Source organism: Perognathus longimembris, chromosome 11, assembly GCF_023159225.1.
Source record: "Perognathus longimembris pacificus isolate PPM17 chromosome 11, ASM2315922v1, whole genome shotgun sequence".
Classification (NCBI taxonomy): domain Eukaryota; kingdom Metazoa; phylum Chordata; class Mammalia; order Rodentia; family Heteromyidae; genus Perognathus; species Perognathus longimembris.
The window spans coordinates 37,632,570-37,656,693 of NC_063171.1; the positions used below are offsets into that span (position 1 = coordinate 37,632,570).

General features: G+C 46.0%; 1 protein-coding gene across 2 annotated transcripts in view; it reads right to left on the bottom strand.

The window, feature by feature from the left end:
• Cadm3 (cell adhesion molecule 3) overlaps positions 1 to 22,615 on the bottom strand; it is a 32,608-nt gene extending 9,993 nt beyond the window's left edge. Inside the window, exons 1-5 of one of the 2 annotated variants that reach the window (XM_048357299.1) lie at positions 22,371 to 22,598; positions 4,012 to 4,113; positions 1,760 to 1,900; positions 1,084 to 1,236; positions 249 to 386 (exon numbers count right to left, since the gene is read on the bottom strand). In XM_048357299.1, coding sequence (XP_048213256.1) covers positions 249 to 386; positions 1,084 to 1,236; positions 1,760 to 1,900; positions 4,012 to 4,113; positions 22,371 to 22,452 — 616 coding nt within the window. In that variant the 5' untranslated portion in view covers positions 22,453 to 22,598. Of the gene's footprint in view, positions 1 to 248; positions 387 to 1,083; positions 1,237 to 1,759; positions 1,901 to 4,011; positions 4,114 to 22,370 lie in introns of both variants that reach the window. The other variant, XM_048357300.1, reaches the window with a different exon arrangement.
• Positions 22,616 to 24,124: the final 1,509 nt, after the last annotated feature.

Consider the following 24,124-nt stretch of genomic DNA (forward strand, 5'->3'; position numbering starts at 1 on the left):
ACACAGAGACACAAAGTGAGTCCTCACATGCAGAGATTGTGTGGGCCCCACTGTAGACACAGATGGTAAATTTCAACCAAGACAAATTTAGAAAATTGTGAGATGGATTTGTACATACAAGAAGAATGTAGGCCCTGGCACACACCAGTGTACACAAAGTCTCAGTCATTCACTTTCTCCTTCCAGACCATGGAAACCCCTTTCCCAGAACCACCTCCTCCTGTGACCTGGGGGCCAGGGGTCCTCACCGTGAAGCTCTTGGTCACCCTTCCTCCAGGTGAGCTGGGCTGCAGGTTTGCTCCCAGAAGACTGACAGTTCAGAGTGGTTGTCTCCTTTTCTCGTAATGATGATTTATAGCCAGTGATGATGGGCTTCTGTGGGATTCCTGCCATGGACAGGGGGCAGCCAGGGGAGAAAGGAGAGGCACCACGAGTCACCTTTCAGCTCTCTCTGTGGCGATGGCCTCTCTAAGCATTGGGATACCAGGGTTCTGCATTGGTTCAGAAAGATGAGTTAGGAGACTAACTATTCCTCCTTCCTGAGGAATAGAAGGGGAGACCAAAGGAAAATGGTGTGAGTGGGGAGATATACTTTACCTGAGACCTGAGACCTGACTGGACATCCCAGATAGCAAACTGGGTGGCCAGAAATAGTGTGAGGCTCAGGGAAGCAAAGAAGGAATTGAAATGCAAAAGGAAAATGTAAGCATCTAGGCAACAGAAGAACCTTGCCTTGGAAGATGTAATTACGCATTGCATGCAAATGTCACGTTTCCCCTCACATGGTGCTGGGAGCTAAGTAAAGTGAGCATTAGCATTCTTTCTTATATCAGAAAGCTTAGGCTCAAATGAACTAAAAGGTCTCTCCCAGATCCACCAGGAAGTACAACTGGGAGGATTCGAACTTGACTCTCTTTTGTGTTTTTAATCCCACAACAAGGAAAACACTGACCCAACTCGAACTTCCCCTCTCAAATCTTGGAGGCTTGCCTGGTTCTGTGTGAGGCTTCAGAGGCCAATGAGGGAGGTTTTTGTTTGCAAAGGAGCATGCTGTGGAGAAACTGGGTGGTTTGGGAGCCTCACCGAGTACAGTGACAAGGGACTTTGCCGTCCGCACAGGCATGGTGAAGATGGAGCAGGTGTATTCGCCCTCGTCCGCCAGGGCCACATTGCTGATGCTGATGCTGAGCTCGTGGGGTGTAGAACTAACGAGCTGAATCCGATTGTCGCGCAGGGCTGGGGAAATCAGAGAGAATTGGAAGCTAAGTTTCTGTTGGCAATTTTCATGTTTCATTTCCCAATCCCAGGCCAAATGTCTTTGGGAGGGGAAGGGATCCGGGTTGGGTGGCGAAACATTGCTCCTGATTTTGAGCAATTATTAGGTCATTCCATGATTGTTCTGGACCATTATCAATAGCAACGGCAGAGATGGTCTAATGTAATAGATCATAAACACTTCCTTGTAAGCTACCTGGGCAATCAGACATCACTTGCCTGTTGGGGCTTCTGCCAGGGTATAAGCTACTCCAGTGTCCTATCAAACTATTCAGAGTAAGTCAGAGCTGTAAGACTAAAGTTTCTCTGGAATCAGCTGAGGAGCCTATGGCTCGTTGCCTTATCAAACAGCATACCTCAGTATTCCTCAGCCTCCGGACCATGGAGATCATTTGCTCCCCTTGACTTCTGCAGGACCTCCCCCTTCTTTTTTTCTCCCAGCCCCACGGTTCCCAAGGAGCGAGGGTAACTCATGAGCCACTACCTCTCTTCTCCCCAAAGTAGAGCGTCTGCTGCGCAGGGTTAGACCACTGCAGGGAGGAGTCCTCGTGATCTTTCACTTGACACTTGAGCACCACCGTGCCGCCGGCCACCACTGTTTCATCAGATGTCCAAGGTTGACTATCTGCAGGAGCAGAGCAGGGTTAGTTTCCTGAGGAGTGCTGAGAATGTCTACCCGTTTCTAGGCCAAAGCCCATCTCATCTAACTCAATCGATCCAAGGCTTGGGTCTCTGTGTACTCTTAGGATTGGATGGGGAAGGCACAGGGAGGGTGGTGGTGGTGGTGGGTGGTGGTGGAGAAAAGACAGGCTTGATATTTTTTCTCTTCTTTTGAATACACATTGTTCTTTTTTTAAAAAAAAGTAATGCAAACATTCACTTGTTGCATGTTTGCTGAATGAACTGGTAGGGTCACAAACATTGAGAGGAATAAAAGCACCCCAAATCTGCACGCACTACTCCGCATGTGTCTTTTTCTGAGATGGTTCTACCACGCATCCTTGAGAACACACATTTGAGTCTAGCATCCTATGTTTTACTTTCCTGCCACCATATACATATAAGTGAGCAAAACAAAACAAAACAAAAACCTGGGAGAAACAGTTGTTGACTAATCCCAAAGCTAAAATGGGGACGAAAAGGCCAAATCAGCCCTTGGGTTATACATTCCTTTATATGTCGTAGCTACTAAAACAGCAAAACAAACAAAATATTTTTTAAGAAATTAGAACATTTTGACACACATTTAAATTCTTCTAACAAGAACTTCCCTCAAGTCCCTTACCATATTTCCTTAGTTAATACTTCCCACCTCCCAGCAAACAGACCCAAATCACCAGCCTGATATCACTTTAAAGAGAGAAAGATTAATGCTTTCTTTTCAATGCGCTGGAAGCATGTTTTCTAACCCCTATCTCCTTGGTCAAATCAAACAAAACCAAAAAGGACTCACGAGGTATCTGGATAAGCCACTTGAATCTCAAATGTGCCTGTTCCTCAGGGTCTGGCTTTGAGCCTCTCAGACTCTGACACCTGTGTCCTCCCCTGCCCCCATCCCATCCAATATGGCTCCAACTACCCCCACAGCATGGATCCTGATTCCCAATATTGATTCCTTCATCTTCAGACTGACTTGCAGTGACCCAGCAGCACTGACCTCCGCAGAAACTAATCTAAAATAAACACCTTCGGCCCTGCTTCCGCAACATCCACAGGCTGCTCTACGGAACGGAATTACTTAACCAGCACTGTTCACGTCTGAATAGGAGAACTCAGAAACTTACTCCTGGTCTTTCTCTTATTGAATACTTTAAAACCAATCCCATGCTCCCTTTGGCACTGACCTCATCCCTATCCTGTCTGCTTATTTCTTCCTTCCTCTGCCGCTAAAATTCCATTTGCAAGAAATACACCCCGAGTTCCTCTATCAGTAAGAAGGCCTGAAGGTGCATGTGCTGGAGCGTTCAATATTCAGGGTGCTTGTTTCCAAATTGGAGTTCAAAGCCTCGTTGTTAGCTCTACTGTGGAATGGTATAAGTTAGAACTGTGGGAGACCTTAAGGCTGATGGAACCCAATTGCTTCATTTTACAGATGTAGGCAGTGAGGCGACAGAGGTGAAATGACTGAGACCATTCCACTAATTCTTATTAGGAGAGGAATTTCCTTCTTTGGTTTTCCCAAACACTGGTATTTTTTCAGGGAAACGCTTCTCCAAGCAGTCGTGTAACTTTTGAGAACTAAGACCACGATTTGGAGATTCCTTCGCCAGTCAACTGATCTGGCTGAGAAAATTTTGGATGTGATCTTTTCTTTAAAATGTTTCCATGAAACATGTGGGAAAAATCTTTCATTTGCCATAGCCATATGCCAATTCCTGACCAAGAGTTCCTACGTCCCTGACTCCTTTGGAAGAATTCTTCCTTCAGCATGTCTTTCCAGGACGTCTTTGTTCTGAGCTGAGAGATAGATTCCCCTGGAAGCATTTTATTTTTGGAAAGAGGTGTAGGGTTACAGAGGTCTCTGTACCAGAGTGAGGCGAAGAAGAAGGAAGGAGTGTGTAGGTGCAAGGGAAGTTGGTGGTGTACTACTAAGAGCTAAATGTCAAATGGGGAGGAGAGAAGCCGCGTGGTGATGAGGGGAGTGAGGACGTGGGTGGAGGCGGCATGAGTGGGAAATGACGTGAGGATGGGTGGGAGGATCTGAGGGACATTGAGATGAGAGGCCCGGATTCTCACCTTGACTGGCCAGCATGTCAGGGCTGCTCCAGACTGTGGAGCTGAGGGCCTCGTCGAGTGGAGCCAGAGTTCCCAGCTCCAAATCCTGCTCCTGCCAGTAGCCTGGGGAGAGAATCTCCATCAAGGATGAGCCCTGCATGTACTGCTACAGTTGGGGTCTACCCTTTCATTGTAGGGGGGGAGGGGAGGGGAAGGAGGGGAGGGTGCTGGACAGGCTAGACCCCTATGAAAAGCTAGATTCTCCGGGATATCTAAGAGAAAGGGGGAGGCATTAACTAGAGTCCTGATAAAGGGAGTGACTTATCCTCTGAAGGGCAAATTAAAGGAGGATGCTAAGCTTTAGCAATCACATAATGTTAGAGCCAGAGAAGACGATAGAGATCCGACCATCCAAATCTCCCATTTTACAGATGAGGACAATGAAGACCAGAAAGACTGAAAGTACCTACAGAAATATCAAAGGAAACCAAAGATTCTTCATTCCTTAGCCAAGATTTCCCCCACCACACCCCTTTGGTTATGTCATATTATCCACTACAGCACATTTAGGTTTAACATTTGCCAATTTCCCTCATGTAATCCTTTTTTTTCCCTAACTAAATCTGTAAAACAAGTGTTCTAGCATTATCATCCCTGTTTTGCAGAGGGAAGCAGAATGAAATGACTCACCTAAGGTCACATAAGATTAGAAATTAAACACCTGATCCAGATTCAAGCTCCTATTTGTTCCTAGATATAACAGAGAGGTCAAGGTTAGGGCGGAAGGCCCGCACCTTTCCTGGATGGTATTTTTCTTAGGGTGCTCAGATTCTGTAAGGGTTTTTCTACTAGACAGTCAACCCCTCAGCTCATGACTTTGCTCCCTTTCTCAGCAAAACAAAACTCTTTTCCTCTTCACCTGGAGGCCTGCATCACAGCTCTCTGCCCACAGGGTCACCCCTAAACCCTTTTGCAAAGTGCAGGACTAGTCAGGGGCCCATTTCCCCAACTCAATCTAAGGAGGCAGAGGGACAAAGAAACCGGCCAAGCAAATCCTTTTCAGGATCTCCCGCCGAGAGCTCTGCAGTAGCCAATCACGAGGCACAATTCAGTGAGGTCAGCCGCTGCTGAGCAGAACCTGGAGCGGCAAGTTTCCCCCCTGGACCAGGCCAAGGGTCCCTGCCGAACTTCTGCCAGTGGTCCGAGCAGTGGGTCCAGCATGCTCCAGAGCCCAGGAAGTAGGAGGGAGAGCCTGGAAAGAGGCCGGGGACAGGGTAAGAAGAAGGGGGCCCCTGGGTGAGCGCGAGCGAGAGAGAGAGCGAGAGAGAGAGAGAGAGAGAGAGAGAGAGAGAGAGAGAGAGAGAGAGAGAGAGAGAGAGAGAGAGAGAGAGAGAGAGAGAGAGAGAGAGAGAGAGAGAGCAGAGAGCAGGTGGATCAGAGGAGATTGATAAAAAGAAGTGGGAATGAGCTTAATAATGGGGGAGGGAGGGTGCAGACCAAAACTAAGGAGCCAATTGCTAAATCTGAAGAAAAAGGAAAGTAGGGGGAGAAAGAAATAAGGAGAAAGGAGACAGGGATAGGGGAGAAAGAGAGGGAGGAGAAGAAAGGGGAAAGGAATGGGGGAGTCAGAGTCCTAGCAAAAGATAGAGCTGTAATAGAAAGCTGCAGAGGTTCCGGCCTTGATAGAAGCAGCTCCCCCTTCCCTGGCTCCTGATGGGCTTCTCCAGGGAGATTCGAGAAATTACTCTGTTCTGCCCAATTGGGGAGAGAGAGTGAAGCCATGAAGCCCGGAAACACTGTGTTAGACAGGGAGGAGGCAGAGGAAGGGACCAGGAAAGGTTGATGAAGATTGACAGATAAACGGGAGGATGAGAGCAGGAAAGAAAGAGGACCAAAGAAGGGACTAGCATTGTGAAGGTCAGTAGCCATGCTTCCCCTGAGTGCCCAGCCTTCTCCCCGCCACCTTCCGTGGACATCAAGGATGGAGACCACCAGAAGTTGGTGAGTGTTTCTCAGTCTTCTTCAGATGGTGTGTTCATGGGTGTGTTGTGCGCCCACACAGGAGGAGAGGGCATTGGTCGTGCACTTGTGAGGAGACACAGGATGGACAGGTGGAGGAACAGAGAGAAGATTGGGCGAGAGGCCCATGCTGGCTCTCAAGAGCATTGGTACCTGGCACACAAAACGAGCACCTCAAGGTGGCCTTTGCTCAGATGAGCAGCAGAAATTGCCTCCTCCTATGTTGGCCCAGGACTAGCAGTCTGCAGAGTGGACTTCAACTTTTAATTTCAGAGATAAAGCAGCCAGTCGTAATCACCTTTAAGATGAGGGTTCAGAGAGGTAGAATGGCTGGCCTAAAGTACCCACATGGCACACCACCCTAGAATCTTTCCTTTTCTCTCTCTGGGGAGTGTTTCTCCAAGCTTTGTCCACAGTGTCCTGTCTCTTGCAGCATGTCAGCCCACTGTATTGTGGTTTTCTTCTTTGGTAATCAGTTCCTTCATCTAAAATTTGAGCTGGTTGGAGAGTGGGAGCCTTTGCCCTTTCCATCTTTGTCATCTTTGTGTGTCTTTACTACCTAGCCCATACTGGGCTCTCAGTGCATGCAATTGACTTTGGTAATTTATTCAGCTACATTTGGCCCTGAGCTATATGTTGTTGCTAATCAGGCAGAGCCTGTCTTCTGTCCAAAAATGGGCTCTGTTGTCACTTTCCTGCTCCCTGGTTTCATCTGTGATTTTTGCTGCATCCCTTCTCAGTTGCTTTTCTCTTTTTTCTTTCCTCCTCCCTCTCCTCCTGCATTCTGCTGTCATTTTTTTTCTGTATAGGACAAATAAGGGAGATGGTGAGGTACATCATTCAGCCCAAACAATTGTTCAGACAAGGATTCTGGTAGCAATTAACCTCCAATAAATTGTATGTTTGGGATCTGCATGGTCTATCATCTTCTGTAGGTTGGTGGAGAATTAATTCTGATTTGTGGTGTTTTAAGATATTGTTTCAGAAATGGCTGGGATTATTTTCCCCTCTGGGGGTGATATTTCTTCCTTTAATTTGAAATTGTACTTAGGATCATATGCTCTCCTCTTGACAATTATCTGTTTATGTGCCTGAACATTTCCTTGCTTAAAAAAAAATACAATCGTACACCTGTAGTGATAAATTCTGAAGGGCCACTCCCTTGGGAGCAGAGGAGTGGTTATAATACTATCCACGGAGCATGATAACTAGCAGAAATTATAGCTGCTTGATGAAAGGTTTCTACCTTTGGGGGATTCACGTTGTGTCAATCATTTATGACATCAGTCTGATTTTCCTCAAACAGTTCCAACAAGAAAAGGAGGAAAGCTTGGGAATTTCCAAAAGGGCTATGTGTACTCTGAAGTGGAATTCACAAGAATTCTGCTTAAAGTCCTTGGAAGGAGCTACTGGCAATGCTAGCATGACATTTTGACGACATAGCCATTAGTGACAGAAGGCCCTTGTTAACTGAAGTAGAGCTTCAGTCCTATTGGGCTCAATGTATTTGCTTAGAAACCTTTCCCAACTCTTCATTGTCTACAGATAATATCCAGAATTGTTAGACTGGCCTTCAAGGTCCTGTATGATTTGATGCTAACCTACTTTTCAACTACAATTTGCTTCATTTTCACTCATCCCATATTCCAGACACATGAGCTCTTTAGAATCCTCTATAAACCCTTTGCTTTCCTCTGTCCACTCTCATTTCTTTTGGGGGTAATGTACTAGGGTACTTGAATTCTGCGCATTACACTTGCTTGGAAAGTGCTCTATCACTTCAGCCATGCACCTAGCCTTTTATTACTTTTCAAAAGTTCTTGCTTTCTTTTTCTTTCCTTTTCATGTCAGTACTGGCTTAAACCATAGTCCTTCCAATTCCTAACCGCACAAGTAGCCATAATTATAGATGTGTGCCAACATACCAGCCCTCCATTCCCTTTTTTATAGTAACTTAGTTAATAATTCTATCCACCCATCTTCACAGGCCTCTATCACATCTGTCCTTAACATCTACTTTTATAGCACCTCGTTGAAGAAGTCTTCCTTGGTGATCCTAGACATAAGTACTTCCTATTCCTCCAAGTTCCAACACTTTCCTTAAATCATGCACCTCTTGCCATGTTGTGCTGCAAGTATTGCTTCCCTCCTAAATTGTGAAGATGCTTAAGCAGGATTGATGTCTGCTTCATTTTTGTATCTAATAATGTCCCTAATACAGCATAACACCATACAAAGTGCTTAATAAATATTTATCGTGAATCAAACACTGAGTATGATTTGTAAAAAAAAAAAAATCTGCCAATATAGAGGAGAGAACAAACCCCCAAAGATAGGGAAAAAGTAGACCAAGAAGATGGCAGGCTACCTATATATAGATGGTCTACAAGAAATCTACAAGGCAGAGGGACTTGATATTTATCAACTTCCTATATGTGAAATCCAAGTTGAATGTTCCATGTGCATCATTGTAGACAAGCTTTTATAAAGTATTATAACAGGTAGGATCAAATCAAGGAACTTGCCCATATGCCAAGTTTTGTATGTCTGGGATAAGACAGACTGTACACTTTGGCTGCTGTGACCACAAAGCCCAGATTTTCTGCATCTTTTTACTACACCGCCACCCTTGGCTTCAGAAGTATGTATTTTGTGTTGTGTGGCTGTGGAGCGTGGATAGATAGATTCCTTCTTGCTTTGGCTGACCGGGCGGGGTTGGCTTACCCAAACAATATGCACAGTACTCACCTACAGAATGATAAAAATAACAGAGTAGCAAGTTAGAAATGGGTGATTTTGCTGATGGAGGTGCTATGATGTGTACCAACTGAATTGCATTTTTAATTGGATTTCTGAATGTGTTTTTATCTATACTTCAGGGCCTATTTTGTGTACCCCTAAGTGCCTTACAATGTGGGACTCTTTAGTTAACCAAGCGACAGATATGTTTATTTAAAATGAACAAGATCACTTCATGTTTCCCCAGCATCCTAGCAACTAGGCTAAAAATTAAAAGGTTATCTTCTTATTGATTCTCAATTGCCCTGGGGTGCGCCTAATTCTTGTTTTATTTACCCATGAGTTCTGGTATTTTTAGGATACCAGGGTATTCCTTTCACCCACTGGTTTCCTTCAGATTGATTGTTCATGTCAAGAGTAGCAGAGGTAGGAACTAGAGACTCACCACCGTGCCTCTTCAAAGCATGCATGGGCACCTACGATTCAGTGCTCACTGCAAGCACAGGGCCTCACACTTAGTAAGTGCTCAATAAATATTTACTGAATAACTAAGTAAGTGACTCAAATGAATAAAAATGCATTATATTAGTAATTTAAGTGACTCTCATAGGGAAGTCTATGTGTGGATCTGCTAGCATCACCCTTGATTGCCTGGTTCCTGTATCTTCCGTTCCATTGCCTGTCTGTTTGCAGTCTTTTAATGGACTGGCAATAGGTCGATCAGCAGGGTCACAAGTCCAAAGGGTCATTTGGGACAGAGGGTTGTAGCTGTCCTGTAGAATTGCTGCTGGTCTTACCAGTGTTTGGATCTAGAGCTCCACATCCCTTACTGTGGAGAAAACCAGCATCCCTGAGTAAGAGCTGATGATGATAGTGATGATGTTGATGCTGCTGTTGCTGGTGGTAATGATGATGGTGATGATGATGGCGATGATGATGGTGGTGGTGATGGTGGTGACTCAGCATTTCTCTGACTCCAGAGTTAAAAATACTGTTCGTCCCAACCTACTTGTTATTCTTCACGACTACCATAACAGGTGGGTGGAGGAGTGTTATCTCCAAGGGGAAAACATACTGGGGGCTGTGGCCCAAAATACTAGAGGGACCCACTTTTAGAATGGTGTACCCAATGTTAGGAAGCTCACTGCTAGGCTCCCTGACCAGATCTTCTCACTGTAACTCTTCCCTGACTCAAGTTCTTAGAGAATTCTGGTGGACATTTGGGTCACCCAGAGGAGAGAATGCTCATGGCAGAATTAAACTCAGAACTCAGCCCCTGGAGCTTTCCTTTATACTCGGAGCCACAGTTTCCTTTGACAGTGAATGTCTGATTGTGCATTTGGAGGCAATTGGACCCATTCCATCTCCATCCTGATTTAGAAGATAACTCCGAGATTTGGGGGAGTCACTTTGACTTTAGAGAAAGAAAAGAAACAAAAATTCAGATCACAAAGGCTCTCTTTACACTGAACTTCCTAGAGCTGCTCTTTGGCGGGCACCCTTGGGCCACTGAAATCACTCCATCAGACTTTGATTGTCTGAATAACAAAATAGTCTCCAACTTTCTGTCGTCCACACTTTCCTAACTTTGCTGCTTCTCCTTTGAATTCCCTGCTCCCTAGTATCTGCAGTATTGCAACATAGCCAGAGGGGTAGCTGGGCCATAAGAGGTGAGGGTGATTCTGTCACGGGTGCCCCTTTGTCTTCTTGGATGTGTTTCCCTCTATCCGTGGTGCTCCTCAGGGAGGAGTCTCTGCCCTCCCCCCAGGAAGCAGCAAGTCCAGATTTTTTGCTGAGCTCAGGCACACTCCAACTCATGTTCATTTCACAACCTCAAAGCTGGATCACATTTCATCTTTGCCTCTGTGATCCTGGCCCCTTTGTTTTCCACATTTTAATTTTCTGTTTGGGCTACCAAGACAGACCTTGCTCCTTTTCATTCCTCCCTCTGTTGTTTCTGTTGCTGTCTGGTTTTTCCTCCGGGAGTCTTGTTTATCAAGTGGCCTCTTGGGCCTGCAGTCACTACTACTACTCTCTCAGGGCTTGGCTTTGCTCTCCAAAGAAGCATGTTGAAGATAAGTGGAAATAAATGGTCAGCAGGGATGGGGAATTGAGTTTTCACTATAGGAACATCCTATGATGCTAATAACCTCTTATCTTGGTAAAGCCTGAGCCAGAGATCCAGGATGTGTAGAGCAAAGGTCTCACATTTTTAGATTATTCTGGGATTCTGTTTTAGAGGGATTCAGTCTGGGCTTGGACAAACAAGTTTTACAATGTACATGACAGACAACTTTTAGGTCAATACTCAGCAAGTTGAGAAAGGAAGACTTTGGTTTCCTGGGCTTGGGATAGTGTGTGGCTAGGCTTTTCTAGGGGAAATGAGCAAGACATCTAGTGAATATTGGCTAGGTTGTCCAGGAGTGGATGTGAGGATATGGTTATCACAAAGAAAGCTTACCTTGGTATTAACTTCTGTCTTACTTAAAAAATTGAATAAAATAATGTATAAAGTCATTCAGAAACATTTTCAACACCCAAATGTTAAGAAAAAAGTTTCACACACTATGGGGTTATGAAGAAATAGGTTTTATACACTACCTAAAGCTCTACAGTGAATTTGTAGGCTTGGTCATTTTCTGCTGACCTCTAATGGCCAGAAGTGGTTATACCGAAGATCTTTGATTCTACGAGCCAGAATGGAAATAATGTCCTGTCTGTGTCTCTGTTGCCAAAGTTCAATAATTCTTCTCTTCTTTGGGTTCTACCTCATTTTCCCCAGAGTTTTTTTCTCTATAATTCTTGGAGACATAGACCTTTAGAGTTAACACAATCTTAAGTAGCGGTCAGTCCAACACTCCTGTGGCTTTATTTCATTTGCATGTTCCCCCCCCCCCCGCCAATGTTGAGAATCAGACCACTGAGTCACATTCCCCAGATCAACTCTCTTCTTTAACTGTGGGGTGGGAGGGGGTGGGGGAGCCAGGATCAGAGACATTTAGGACTTCAGCACAGTCACCCTTTAGTGAGCAGGCCTTTAGTGAATGCTAATATAATTTCATAGCATTCTTTGTGGACTAGCTAATTGAAAGTTTCCACTGAGTTTAATTTTCCATCTAGTGATATCTACCCTTCCTTCCTGCTTATCTCCTAGCATGTGCTACTGAAGAACGTTAGGACCCCAAACCTCAAGGGAAGGAAGTCTATTAAACACCAAGAGAAGCTGGAGAAGTTGTGAAATTATAGGAAAGGAGGCCCTAAAGATGGGTCACATTAGCACAACCTCATACTATCTTACCAACAGATTCTACTTCTCGGGAAAGGAGAGAGAGGCTAATGGGAAGAAACCACAGCTTCTAGTTCTCAAAAAAGGAGGGGATGAAGGGCATAAACCACTGTCATATCCTTATGAGCTAAAGTGAATGACTATGAGGACAGGATCTGTGTGTGTGTGTGTGTGTGTGTGTGTGTGTGTGTTGTGCATGCATGTGTGTGCGTGTGTGCATGTGCGCCAGTACATGGATGCTCATATGCCTGGCCTGTATGTGTTGCTCCTGGAGCATGCCCCCTAGACAGCTAACCTGATTTTGAAGTAGGAGACAGTGTCTAGATGAGATGAGAGAAATAGCCGAAGAGCCTGTCTTATTCTTGAGCTAGAAAGAAAAAAAAATCTCTGAAGGCAGAAGTGGGCTTGTGGTAGGCTGGGGAGGGAGAGGGGGGCTCAGAGACTTAGTTAAGATTCTGAGGAGCAGAGACTGGGAAGTGGGTGGCAGAGAAGGAGGTGGGGACAGCTGTTGCTTTGATTTGCTATTGAGTCAGTGTTCTCAGTGCATTAGCACTGGGAAGGAGCCCTGGGCTGGCCCCCAACCAAAACAAGCCCCTCTGTAGCCAATACTGAGTTGTGGTGAGGAAAACTGCAGTTGAAACACAAAACAGAGGGGTATCTGATCCCAAATAGCCCCTTCCTTGCCTCGACTCTTTCCTTCTAGGACAGGGCTACATGCTCTCAACAAGCATCTAGAGTTCTTACTAAAGGCTGTGAGGGTGGGAGGAGGCACAGCCCAAGGGATGGCTAAGGGACACCTTTTGATGAACAGGTTCTGTGCACTGACCAACTCCTACTGGCATGATAATGACCTCAAGCCATTTTAGGACTATCTGTTCACCCTGGCTTCTTATCCTCTTCTCACTATGATCATGTACTTCAGAAATAAGGCCAGGTCTGCCTTTGGGTCTGCATTCTACTACAACAGGAGGACAGGCTTTGTCTGAATGCTTGGCTGTCCCCTTAAGCTAAGGTGGGAGGATTATATACCCTTAAAGTTCATCTTGCCACTTTAACAACATAACCAATATAGCTAAGGGGGAAAAATCCCACCTTAAGAAAGTATTTTGGAAAGGAAAGCTAACAGAGTTAGACATGAAAATGATTAAGTTCATGGGAAAGGTTAGAGATGACAGACTGGGAATGGAGGGTAGGGGTTGGGGGGAGCAGAACAGCTCAGAAATTCAGGGAGAAATAAAGAAAACAGATATTTCAAGGCTGCAAGATCTTTGTCCAGGTCCCAACACCTTGCTGTTGCTCACTTGTCCTCATCTCAGTGTCTGAGGACCTGTTTGCATACATGGATGTTTTCCCTTTCTGAATGGGCCTCATCTCCTCTCCTTTGCTCTTTAGGCTGTGCTTTAGATCTTTCAGGTTGATGGCTTCGTGTGGTGGGATTATAGTGCTATGAAAAAGTCTAATTTGTTAGAAGGCAGGTTGGTTCTGATTTTCCTGACTTGTTTTTACTGTTTCTCTTCACTGGATGATCAGAGTCAAGGTGTGGATGACAGGTTCAGGGCAATGCTTCAGAGCGTTACATGAAGAAGAATGTGTTCTGCTCTGAACACCCACACAATCGTAGTTTCCCTGATTCCCTCAAGCCTCACTGAGATTTTAGTCTCTCCCCTTCATTCTTCTTGCTTTAGAAAAAAAGATCTGTGTTTTAAAAGAGTGGCAACATTATTCACACTAGTCTTATTTTGTGCCTTCTTGGGAATTTAACTCTCCCATGAAATAGACACCTTCTTCCAAGACTACAGATCTCACAATCCACCAAATGGCAAATAATACTGTTTTGACAGAAAGATCTCTTCTTCTCTTCTTAAACCTTCATTGAATGTCTCATCTTTGATGTGGGTACACACTCGTTTTTGTTCCCTAAGATGCATGCATATTCCAACCTGGTTATCCTTCTTCTCTCCTTCAGCATGTGCCCTTCAAACACCATGCACACACACAGAGACACACATACACAAACACACAGCCCTATGATTTTCATTATTCATAGCCCTGCTTTTATTTTTTTCCAACATAAACACACAGCTTTATTATGACCCAGATACAGAGTCCTTAACATGCCCATGTTAATCAGAGCCCTCTACTTCCAGAAAACCATATGGTATAAACGAAGAGATTCTCCCCAAAGCAGAATTTAGACTCTTTCTTCTGCTCAAACTCCCCAGGAGAGGGCCAGAATTCTCTCCTCCCCAGGGCTGAGGCTCAGTCCATCTGTCACTGACATTGGACTCCAAGGTTTGGAGACCAGAAAAGAGTTGGCATCCTGCAGCAGTTGAGGATAAAGGAAAAGATGGGAAGCTTGGGGGCTTAGTGATGCTGTATTATTTTATATTTGGGTGAGATTATGGGATAGACATTGAAGGGGAAACGTACAATGTGTTTGAAAAGATTTCGTCCTGATAAAGTACAAGAACTCGTTAGAACTTGTGCGTGCTCTTGTCCCACTCTAATTCCTGCATTTTGGATAACAAATGGTTTTGAACAGATGGTGAAACTGGCCCCTTATTTTATAATCACAGAAGAAATCAATCCCAGGCACTTTTAAAAACTGAGAATGATAAATCCTGTTACCTGTCATTGATGTACTTATTACAGTCTTACTAAGAAGTATCAGGTATTTAAATTGGAGACTAAAGTTCATTTTCAGGAGCTTTTTATCCTGTCTGAAAATTTGGATTGGTTCTCAGGTCAGAACTGGAAGCAGAGAGTCAGGGGATAGAAGATGAACAATAAACCTATGTAAAAGGGACCTGCATATGCTAATGAAGTCCCTATTGGACATTCTAGTTCCCCAGCCTACTTTGCCAAATTCAGTACTATATGAAGAAAGGGAAGACACAAATAATGGCTAGTGTAGAGACGAATGGCCAAGACATTGTTTTCTTGATTTCCTTTTCCCTCAGGCAAGGTGATGCACCTAACCTTCTTGACCCTAAGCTAGAAGTAAATGAGCTAAAAATGGGCTTATAATTAGCAATCAATATACAATTAATGTAAGTCTAGCTAGATGAAGGGAAAATACATCATCAGAGAATACAAAATATTGTTCTTTAAAAAATATTTGTAACTTTTCTTATTTTTTTTCTTATTTTCCCAGAGGGGAAAAATGGAGAGAGAATGCAGGTTTGTTTTTTTAAATCCCACAGGTAAGAATTCACACAGAGGGATGCTAGAGACATTGGAGACAGTTGGAATCTCTGCATTTGTAACCTTCCTGAAATGTGCCTGCCAGAACAGGGGACTTAGGGAGATGAGGAGATGGGAGATGCTCCAGCTGTTCCTGTAACCCCAATTCGGTCTTGCAGAAGGTTCGCTCATAGAGATAAATCACCCTCATTACCTGTCCTTGAGGAATGAAACTTCTCCTTGTTTCAAATGAGGAAATGAAGGCGGGAGCCTGGAAACTCATTAGGGAAGCCTGCCTTCCACCTAGACTCTGCTCTAGGTCATTCATAAGTATAGCTATTAAATGAACTATCATGCAGAAATTGACACATGGTAGTTTACACTTAAAGGAGTTTGTGAGGTTCTGATATGATGTGAGGAGCAGGCTGGTTAGTCTAAGACTGACTAGGGATGAATGTTCTTTGATCCTTACCATACTCGATGTCATCAGTGTATTAGCAGATACCCTCAGAGAGGAGCAAAGTAAAAACAGGAACTGAAAAATAAGATGCATCTACTGAGATATGCCGAGGACTTGGTTTCTGGAATGGGCAAGTTATATTCAAGAGAATTTGGTTCTGCATAAGATATCTATAAAGGTGAGGAAATGAGTTGGGTTCTACTATTTGTTTTCTATGCCTCACAAATATTGGATTCCTCTTGTCTATTCAGGTTACCCATTATTATATATTGTCTTTGCATTTGCTAAGGTTGAGGGAAAAGGGAAAAGAAGCACCATGACAGAAGTTAAATGGGCTGTCAAGCCAGAGTGCTGTTGAGGTTGCATGCTTATGAACTGAGTAGAAATCATCTTACATTCTACACCTGTAGTGTGTCATGTATGAGCAATCTGTACACGTCTCAGTCTAGTACATGACTATTTGTAGCTCATTTTCCATCCATGAAGCCAGACATAGTAATACATGAGACCATTCAAAGTCACTCTAGACCCCCATTTCCTGAGCAACTCTAACTGCACTTCTTTCTCCCCCCACCCCCATCAAGAATTGTTCTTCTCTCATTTTCCTACTATGGATTATAAAATCATGAAGGCTCATCAGATTTACATCTCAGGGTTTGTTCCCCCTTGTAGCAGGTCAGAGACTCTGTGTGTGTGTGTGTGTGTGTGTGTGTGTGTGTGTGTGTGTGTGTGTGTGTGTGTGATGTTCATCAGGGGAGGGAATTTTCAGCCTTGTTTTGAGGGCTGCACTGTAAAGAGTGAAGAGATTATGAAGCTTGGAGGTGGGGCAGGACCATGGAGAGCAACATGAAGAGCCTGGAGTGTCCCTGTCAGGGGCTAGCACCATGGAGAGCTCAAAGCACAGGTAGTTCTACAAAGACCAGAGAGAGTGGAATCACTGGTTCAAGCAGCCAACTATAATGAACACCAACCTTAAAACAATGTACAACTTGTGATCATGCCACAGTAATCACTGAAGACCTCCTGCTGTTTGAATTGGTCAGATACATGCCCAAGAGACACTGATAAAATCTGAGGACCACCACCAGAGTTAGTTTGTGTCTCTACAATAGATATTACACCTAGTTATCTAAAGTATCTCCATCACTATGTGGAGAAGGTTGTTACTTGCTACAACTTATAATGAATAAAATTAGCCTTCTCTTCTGTTGGAGGAAACAGCACAAAGAACCTAGGCCCCCTCTCAGACACACTAGATCACTAGAAGCCAAAGACATGTTATCAGATGTACCCAAGTGCTCCAGTACACCCAGAATTGCTATAAATATCCCATACTTGATCATAAATGGGGAAGAGGTAGGAGATGATATCTCAGAAGGGTATTGTCCTCGAGACTTCAAGCCCTCCACATTCCTTGGGAAATTTGGTCACTGTCTTTCATGCTTAGGGAAATGAGTCTTTCCCTATGTGGTTCTTCTTTCTTCAATATTTGCTTCAATAACTATGTAAGTTTTCACAAACTCTATTGAACAAAAGCTCAACAGCTTCATGTGTTTACAACCCTTACAACTTGGATTCTCAGTGGTAGATGAGGTGAATTTCCTTGCCATATGTAAGAGAATTGGATTGTGTTTGTACTCATATAGTTACAAAACTTCCAAGCACTGAGAATACTCAGCATTGCTACTGATCCTAGAAGCAGACATAGGTCCTGGAGTCTTATTCTTTTCTCTTTTATAATGACAAACTATCCTTAAATTGGCTTTCTTAGAGACTTGAATATTTTCCTAGTGACTTGTCCCTCCAGGGTGTTTTTGTGATCTCACTCTCTCTCCCTCCCTCTTCACCCCCTTTTTCTACCTCTTTTCGTTTCCCCTTCCTTATCTCTCCCTCCTCTCTCCTGCTCCCTCCCTCCCTCTCCCTCTTTCTCTCTCTCTCTCTTTCTTTCTTTCTTTCTTTCTTTCTTTCTTTCTTTCTTTCTTTCTTTCTTTCTTTCTTTCTTTCTCTCTTTCTCCCCTCCCCACTTTTTTACAAATACTCCCACGGTGGGGGGGTTGCTCTTCTCAGAGCTTATGGGTGAATGTTTAGGACATGACCTTGTACAGGAAACAAAATGTTCTAGTATATTGGCCTATAGCCAGTGACTAAACAGGAAACATCAAATTCTAACATGAAATATGAAGGAAGAAGATATAGGGCTAGGGAGTAGCTCAGTGGTTGCCTATCAGGTATGAGATTATATATATATATATGTATATATCTATGTGTGTGTACATATATATACATATACTCAAACTTTCTAGTAGCCTGGAGTTTTAAAATTCAGTGGCCAGTAGGGGCTGGCCCAGACTACAACTTGCATTCAGGAAGAATCTGGAACCTAGAATAACTATCTTTAGATGAGGTTTCATTAATGAGAATTAGAGGACAAAAAAGGTATTGTTGAACCAGTAGACAGTTTCACTAGAATAGAAAAGAGTGAAGAATATGACGATGCATAGCCCCAAGAATTTCATTTCTCTGGTGACAACTGTGAAGATTTTTTTTCTCCTAATTTGTGACTTAAGGAAAAACAAATTTTTATCCCATTTTATATATTATTTGGACTACAAGAGAACGTATAGTAACAGTAAAGAGTACTAACATCAAATCTAAGGATTTACAGAACAATGGCACTACTACCCACTCTGCCATTTCAAAGTGACCAGAACATAAAAAAGATGCCATCTGTGGAATCTGATGGCTGCAGAACTGTGAGTCACCCACTCCAAGTGAATCTTGAATATCTCTAGCAAGATACTCTTGAAATGAGATTTGGGCTTTCTTTCTTCCTCAGTTGGAAGAGGACAGAGAGAAAGCCTAAGGGCAGTGAGAAGGCTCATTCAACTCCTAGTCTAAGATGCAGGATTTTGGACTGTGTAGCAGAACCTCAGGTTGAGGCTTAAGGATTATAGGGAAGGATTATAGGAAGAATAAGAGCAATTGTCATTGCATCTATTTTACTTATATGATAAAGGAGTTCAAAGGAAGTGACTAAAACCAACAATGCTGTCCAGAACTGGGGTTGGGGGTGGGAGCTTAGTAAGGAACGTTTGGCAGAACTGCTAAGAAGGCACTTGCCATGCCTTAAATTGGGCTCCACATCAGACAGACTGCTTCTTCATGGAAATAACTAAACTCTACTATTCCCACGACTCTTTCTTTAAAATTTTTTTTTGTTTCAACTTCCCTGTGCCAGAATGCACACAATTTCAAGGGAGAACATAGCCTTCTCAAGAGTTATAGCTACAAACTAGGAAGAGAACAGGAGCCGGGTGAATAGAACAGTTAAAGCTGTAACAAGGAACAGAAACGGGAGGTAGTAGATCTGCCAAACACATCCATGGACAGCACTGTAGAGAATGCCTGCTCAAGTTCTCTGGCACGTTGGGCATGATCTCTATACTGGGCACCTAGCCAAGGGGCTGCAGAACGGATCGCAGTGGACAGAAGGTCATTGGGAAGGAACAGATAGACATGTATGGGATAGTAAAGTACAAGGTTAGATGGCTGTAACTTGGTCTGAGGCAAACCAAGACTACCCATCCATCTGTGTCTACAGCAGGTCAAATCACAGAGTGCTAAAAATAACTTGAAGGAAGAACCCCAAAGAGGCTGGTCACAATGTCAAATGTCAAGCTGCTCACCAGAGACATGACCACAGGATGCATGAAGTTCTTAGGCTTTTTATCCTTCAAAGATAGAGTTGCCAACTTTGCCAATACCCGTGGAGAGATAAAAGGGTAGACAGGTGGCAAATTCCAGAGCTTGTAGCCACAGCACTCATGGCCGAGTTCCGATAGCAATTGCTTGCCCTTTTCCAGCTTCCCAATCCCTGCTCAGCCTTATGAAGCTTCAAAAATGTATGCTGTCCTCAAGGGAGCTGTAAACTGTAGCAGGACATGGAGCTTGTTTTTCTTTTTCTAAGTGGAAAGAGGTGCCTTACCACAATACCCAAGACTGCTCAAGCATCAGTGTATTAGGGTCATTGCTCTTTCAGCCTTCATACCACAGACATTACCAATGAGAGAAGTACTACCTATGCCCTGCTCGTGGAACACAGTCCAGCTCAGAGGTACATGATCCCGGTAGGAATCATCCTTAGAACGCCATTCCTGAACACTAAATCTAGGTACCTACCTCCCACCATCAAAGCTGGCCTTCTCAGATGCAGAAATCAAGAACAAAAGTCATTTAACAGAAAAGCTCTTGTTCTGTTCTATCTTATATGTCAGTCCATTCAGAGCCACTGCACACTAGACAGATGTCCCCTCTCTGAGGACAAGATGCTCTACAGGAAAATGATTCTTTATAAAGGGAACTCTAACTCCCATCTCCTTCTTCCTTACCAATTATCTTCAATTCCCCATTCAGGAAGAAGTTACAGTCTTCCACTCTTTCCCTCAAGGCATATTTCTGCACAGGAGAGCAGAGTAGTTCTCCTTTCCTCTCCTTTAAGCCTGACTGGAGTTGAGCACCAAGAAAGACCAGCGCAGTTAGTGAAGGAAGACTTGATTAGTACACAGATTTACTCTAGCCTCTCATGTTGACATCCTAGCATAGGAGAGCTTGACACTTGCTGGGATGACATCTTTTTTTTTTTTTTTTTCTCTTTTGAGTTCTCAACCTGATGCCATTCGTTTCCATTGCCAAACAGTTGTAGTTTGGTGACATTTGCCACTTTAACTCAGCTGACAGGATGGAAAGGCTAGGGGCTAAGGCTGAAAGTCAAGGCCTCCTAGGAAGATTGTTACTGAGGCACAAAGACCCAGCAGCCATGCTTTGCTTGGCGCTTAGCTTGCTCTTCCCCAGGGAATGGCTCACCTCTGTGAGTAGGGTCATCAGCACACTCCTGTGGGGAAGGGGATCCCCTGCAATGGAGAGTGGGGCCCCGTCTCTGTGGTGATGGGTAGAAACTCCCCTTTGGGAGTGTGATGAGTCTACAGTGGAAGGAGTCTTCCAGCCAACTGTAACAAAGGGGATCCCCAGGGTCCCTGAAGGGACCCCAAGGGGGAAGTTCCTTTATCAAGGTGGAGTGAGAGCCTGGGGAGGAGGTCAGGCAAGGTGGAGCTCTAATTCTCCCAGCACCCTGGCTTCTTGCCTGCTTTCCTTGGATGAAATGCTCTACATCATCCTCCTCGCTTCCAACCCCTCCCCTCTCCACCCAGCCCCGCCCGGTGCCCATCCCTGCTGGCCACTGGGTCCATCGCCCAGGAGCCGCCTCCCCTTTCTCCTCCCCTGCGGTTCTTTCTGTTTTTCGTTGGCATCTGGCCGGGCATAGCAACCACCCTCCTTCCAGCTCTCCCCACTTCCCTTTTTCTTTCTTTTTTTTGCTCTGCCCAGGTCCTGTTCCCTTGTCCCTTCCCCCACCCCAGCCCACCTCCGGAGGAGGAGGGAGAGGGGAGGACAAGGAGGGGAGGAGGATGCATTCCTTCAGTCCCTTCCCAGACAGCCCTCCTTCCTTTGGGGACCTGAAGCTCAGAGCTAGGGCTCCCTTCCTGGTCTCCCCTACAATCTGCCCCATATGCCACCCTATTACCCGCCAGCAGCCTTTGAGAAGGCGAAGGTGCCTCCACTGCGCTGACCTACATAGCCTGGCCTGGGGCGGGAGGGGCGCTTCCCCAAGTCCCCTCACCCCGGCCCCGCCCCCCTTCTTCCCCACTCCCTTCCTCTCTGCCAATACAAACGCCAGAAGGGCTGAGTTGAGACTGGGAGCAAAGGGGGTTAGGTCTGCCACCCCACCCCAGATTCGGAGAAATGAATGTTCAGCCCGGGAAAGCTTTAGGTTGTCCATGTGTTTCCCCCTCCCCAAATATCTTAAATCTTTCTTTTTGCCCAACCTGCACCCTCTCCCTTGCCCGTCTGGGTTTCTCTTAGATTCTGCCACCTATAGGGGGTACAGCCAAACTGGGGGCCCCTCCACCCTGTGTTGTTGTTTTGCTCCAAGGAGAAGCCCCCTTTCTTTGCCCACGCCCCCCTCAACAGCCTCACCCAAGCTCCCTTGCCTGCCCACTCGGGGCTCTGCCGCGCGCGGGTGGAGGACAGGCGGGCGGGGGAGCAGAAATGTTTGCATACAGCAGTTTGGGGGACTGTTCTGGCTACCCAACCCCTACAGACAGACATACACAAACACCCAACACACGCCCTGACTGAAACAGCGACACATCTCACTCCGCCCCCAACACACAGCGACACAGACACAGACACGGACACAGACACACACACACACACACATACACACACAGATACTGACACGGAAACACCGAGCCAGACACCAACACAGACGCGCACACCCAGACACACACGCACACATGCACACACGCACGCACTCACACACACGGACATCAACACATCCAGACCCCGGCGGCTGTTGGTAATAGACATCAACCCCGAGAGATCCAGCCCTCGGGTGCACGCGCGCGCGCTCACGCACACACACACACCCGCGCGCGAGCGCGCGCACACCCGACGGTTCACACCGGAGGGTGCACACCCCGGCACACCCCACGGTCCTCAGAGACAGACACCAGGGTATTACAGCGGCTGGCGACTTGAATCCCCGGGTTCCAAACAAAGCCAACAGGCTCACCGGCGCCCACCCGCGCCCCGGCCGGGCGCCTCCCGCCGCCCCGGCGCCGCCCCTCCCGCACTCACCGTCCTGGGAGAGGTTGGCCCCGCCGGGCGCCCAGCGGCTGGCGAGGAGCAGGAGCAGGGGCAGGGCGGAGGGAGCCCCCATCGCGCTTCCCGGCCGGCTCCTTGGCTGGGCGCTGGCGACCCTGGGTCTCCAGGGGCTGGGGCTGGGGAGACGGGAGGGGGGGTGGGGGGGAGACGAGGTCGCTGTCCAAAAGGGCGCCCCCGAGCCGCTTCCAAGCCCGGGGCCGAGGCGGGGACCGGGAGGGAGCCGGAGCTGCTGCAGTCGCGGGGATTAAATAGGGCGCTCGGAGCAAACCATTCGGTTGGAGGCGGAGGGGGGGTGACGGGGGGCTGGGCTGGTCGCGGGGGGGACAAGCTGCCGCATTCCCCACTCCCCCCCGCCTCCCACACCCCCTCCGCGCGTTCGTGGTGCCTTCCATCTTCTCCCCCGGGAGCTCCGCCAGCGCGGCTCGGGCGTGGAGCCTTGGGAGGGAGCTGGCTCAGCCGTGGGACCCCGTGCGCACCCCTCTTAGGCTTGGGGTGAAGGGAGGCATTTGGGTAGGGCGGTGGGCCAGCTGGCGCAAGCGGCCACTGCAGGCCCGGGCAAGGGTGTGTCTGCTAGCTGGAGATCTCCCAGCCCCGCCTTCTCCTTAGGCAACTGGGGATCCCCCCCCCCCCCAAACTCGTGTCTCCCTCCTATCAACAATAATGGGTCCAGGCGATATTTCCCCAGTGGGGAATTAGTTACCCTCATCATTTGCCTAAAACACCAACGCACTCAGTTCCTCTTACTCCGGGGATGTGGCCAGCAACAATTTGTGGCCCCAGGCGTTCTCCCTTGAAAAGCATCTTCCAGTAGATACCCCTCCACCCCAGAAGCAACCTCTCTCTCTCTCTCTCTCTCTCTCTCTCTCTCTCTCTCTCTCTCTCTCTCATTAAATCCTGTCAAAATAATTGTCTCAGACGCTAACCGAACCGAGCAGCTTATAAAGCAACTTAGTTTCTTTCCCCCTAACTCTCCCTTACATTCCTTTTCTCCCCACTCCCAAATGTGTGTGTACATACATATACATATTTATTTATTTATTTATTTATTTATTTTTCTTAGGCTTCCAAATGAGCTTGTCTTTCTTTCTCAAGTTTTAGTTAAAATTCCTGGGGAAATGTCAGATCCACAGACCCTCTTAGTGTGTCTGTGACTAATGCAGCTCTTATCCCTGAGGCTAGATAGAAGATGGATGTGAGAGGCCAGGGGTGTTTGCACTTGCTCTTGGCTCAAGAGTCCCAAGTCCCTAGTGTTTGCTGTTCTTTGCGATTGAATGTCAGCAGGAAGACTTCTGTTTGGTAGTCTCAGAAAAGGATCCGAGTTCATTTTCTTGAAACTTAACTTTAGGGAATAAGTTTCTAAGTTTTAGAATTCTAGAATAAAAGAAATTCCAACATATGAAGAGTTTAGAAAACATTTAATTGAGCCCTTTATTTATATGGATGCAACTGACCTACCCCAGGCATAATGAGAGTTAAGGGTAGGAGGCTAGTGTCAGCTAGGATGTGGAACAGTAAGGTTTTACAGGGTCCTCCAATCCTTTGAGGCTCATGTTTTGTCCTAGATGGGAAATGTGGGTGACAGTCAGCAAAACCTGGGCCAGCCCCCTTCCTGTGTTGGTGACTGTGGCTAGTAGTTCTTAATGTTTGGCTAATCTTGCCTTCTTGAAGGTTTCTTTTCTCTCAGCGGTAGACACTCTGTATTACTGAGGACCTCAAAGACAAGGATG